The sequence below is a fragment of the Solanum stenotomum genome, chromosome 8, assembly GCF_019186545.1.
Source record: "Solanum stenotomum isolate F172 chromosome 8, ASM1918654v1, whole genome shotgun sequence".
NCBI lineage: Eukaryota > Viridiplantae > Streptophyta > Magnoliopsida > Solanales > Solanaceae > Solanum > Solanum stenotomum.
The window spans coordinates 25,570,586-25,572,152 of NC_064289.1; the positions used below are offsets into that span (position 1 = coordinate 25,570,586).

At 43.3% G+C, this 1,567-nt stretch overlaps 1 protein-coding gene across 1 annotated transcript; it reads right to left on the reverse strand.

Annotated features, from left to right (window-relative positions):
• Window positions 1–828: 828 nt before the first annotated feature.
• On the reverse strand, window positions 829–1,338 carry LOC125873655 (uncharacterized). The gene has a single exon (XM_049554542.1). It carries the CDS (start codon window positions 1,336–1,338, stop codon window positions 829–831), a length of 510 nt encoding a protein of 169 aa, XP_049410499.1.
• Window positions 1,339–1,567: the final 229 nt, after the last annotated feature.

A 1,567-nucleotide genomic window follows, 5' to 3' on the forward strand; every position in this document is an offset into this window, starting at 1 on the left:
GGAAATGAAATAAGTTTTGGGAAGTTGCAGGTGCCAGCCACGGAGGCCAACCACGACCCGTGGGTAGGACCACAAACTGTAGTGTGGTCCATGGACTGGCCACCCTGCCAAGTCTGCAGAGGCTTAGAACCACAGCCAAACCTACGAACCGTAGGTCAGACTATGATCCATGGTTCACTGGCCCAAAAATCAGCTTCTGACCACCATCGACGGTCGTACAGGACGGACCGTCGGTCAGTCCACGGTTCGTCGATTGGTGTCCATAGGTCGAGAGCTGGCAGTTATTGTAAAGAGTAGTTGGGTATTTTCTTAATTATTTTATTCATATACTACGTCATTTTGCCTATGTCTAAAGACCCTTATATAAGAATTTTACCCTCAAATTTCCCAATTGAAATCATTCTCTTCAAACTCACCAAAAAGAAGAACTCCCAAAATAATTCTCTCTCTAGAACTTGAAGAAAAAGAAGGATTCATCTAGGGTTTCAAGTCAAGGTCTCAATATCTCCATTGAAGATAAGCATTTGGACTTGAGGTATGACAGTTTTCATCCATGGATTCCTTCCATCCATGGAGTTTCAAAATTCTCCTATTTTCAAAGTAAAATTCCCTAAGTTAGCTAGGTTGTAGGTTGTGTGGCTCCGTTGTGATGTGATAGGTGGTGCCTGAGTCGACTATCCAAGGGTTGGTGGCGGTAAAAAATCCAGCAGTATAGTTGGCTTTGGCTTCAAAGTAGTTGTGAGACTTTGAGCGACATACATTAGCGGTGTGGCCAACCCTATTACAGAGTTGACATCGAATAATAGAGTTTGGATGTGAGTTGGACTATCACTGTGGTGGAGTGTTTGTATGTGAATTATGACGCCATTGTTGAGAATTGTTGCTCTGTCTGCAAGTGTTGTGATTATTAGTATTGGATTTTGCGGCAACGGCAGTTATGGGGCTTGACAGTTTCTCAACATCCTCGTGACGAATAAAGAGGTCATGGTCTAGCAGTTTTTCAAAGAATTTCTCATAGGAGGAATCTGTATCATGTGCACGTATTGCAACAGAGATTTCTTGAAACTCAGGGCCTAGACCACTGAGTATTTTGACATTGAGTTTAGGGTTGGATATAGGAGAACCAACAATGGCTAACTTATCAGAAAGAGACTGAATAGTGTGAATATATTCTGTGAAGGAGAAAGAGTCCTTAATGACACGGGCATGTTCATCACGTAAACTAAAGACTTGGGTTTGGGATAAGTTTACGTAAGTGGTATGCGGAGCATCCCAAGCTGATTTAGTTGAGTTGGCGGCAACAACAGTGGAGGCAATAGTGGGTTCGTTAGAAGCCATGAGGGCATCCTAGATGAGCTGGTCCTGACGGAACCAAGTTAAGAAAGCAAGATTAGATGATATGTTTGTGCCAACGATGATCGTGCGAGTGGGAGAAAGAGTGGTTCCATCGAGATGACCAAAGAGGTTGTAGCCATACATAAGCATGGAGAAATGGGCTTTCCATGTAGCGAAGTTGTGGCCACCATTGAGTTTGGTAGGTAATTGGGGATGCAGGATTGAATTGTAT

Bases quoted from the DNA above. Each gene is read 5' to 3' on its own strand.
- LOC125873655 (XM_049554542.1), bottom strand. From the start codon at position 1,338: ATGGCTTCTAACGAACCCACTATTGCCTCCACTGTTGTTGCCGCCAAC.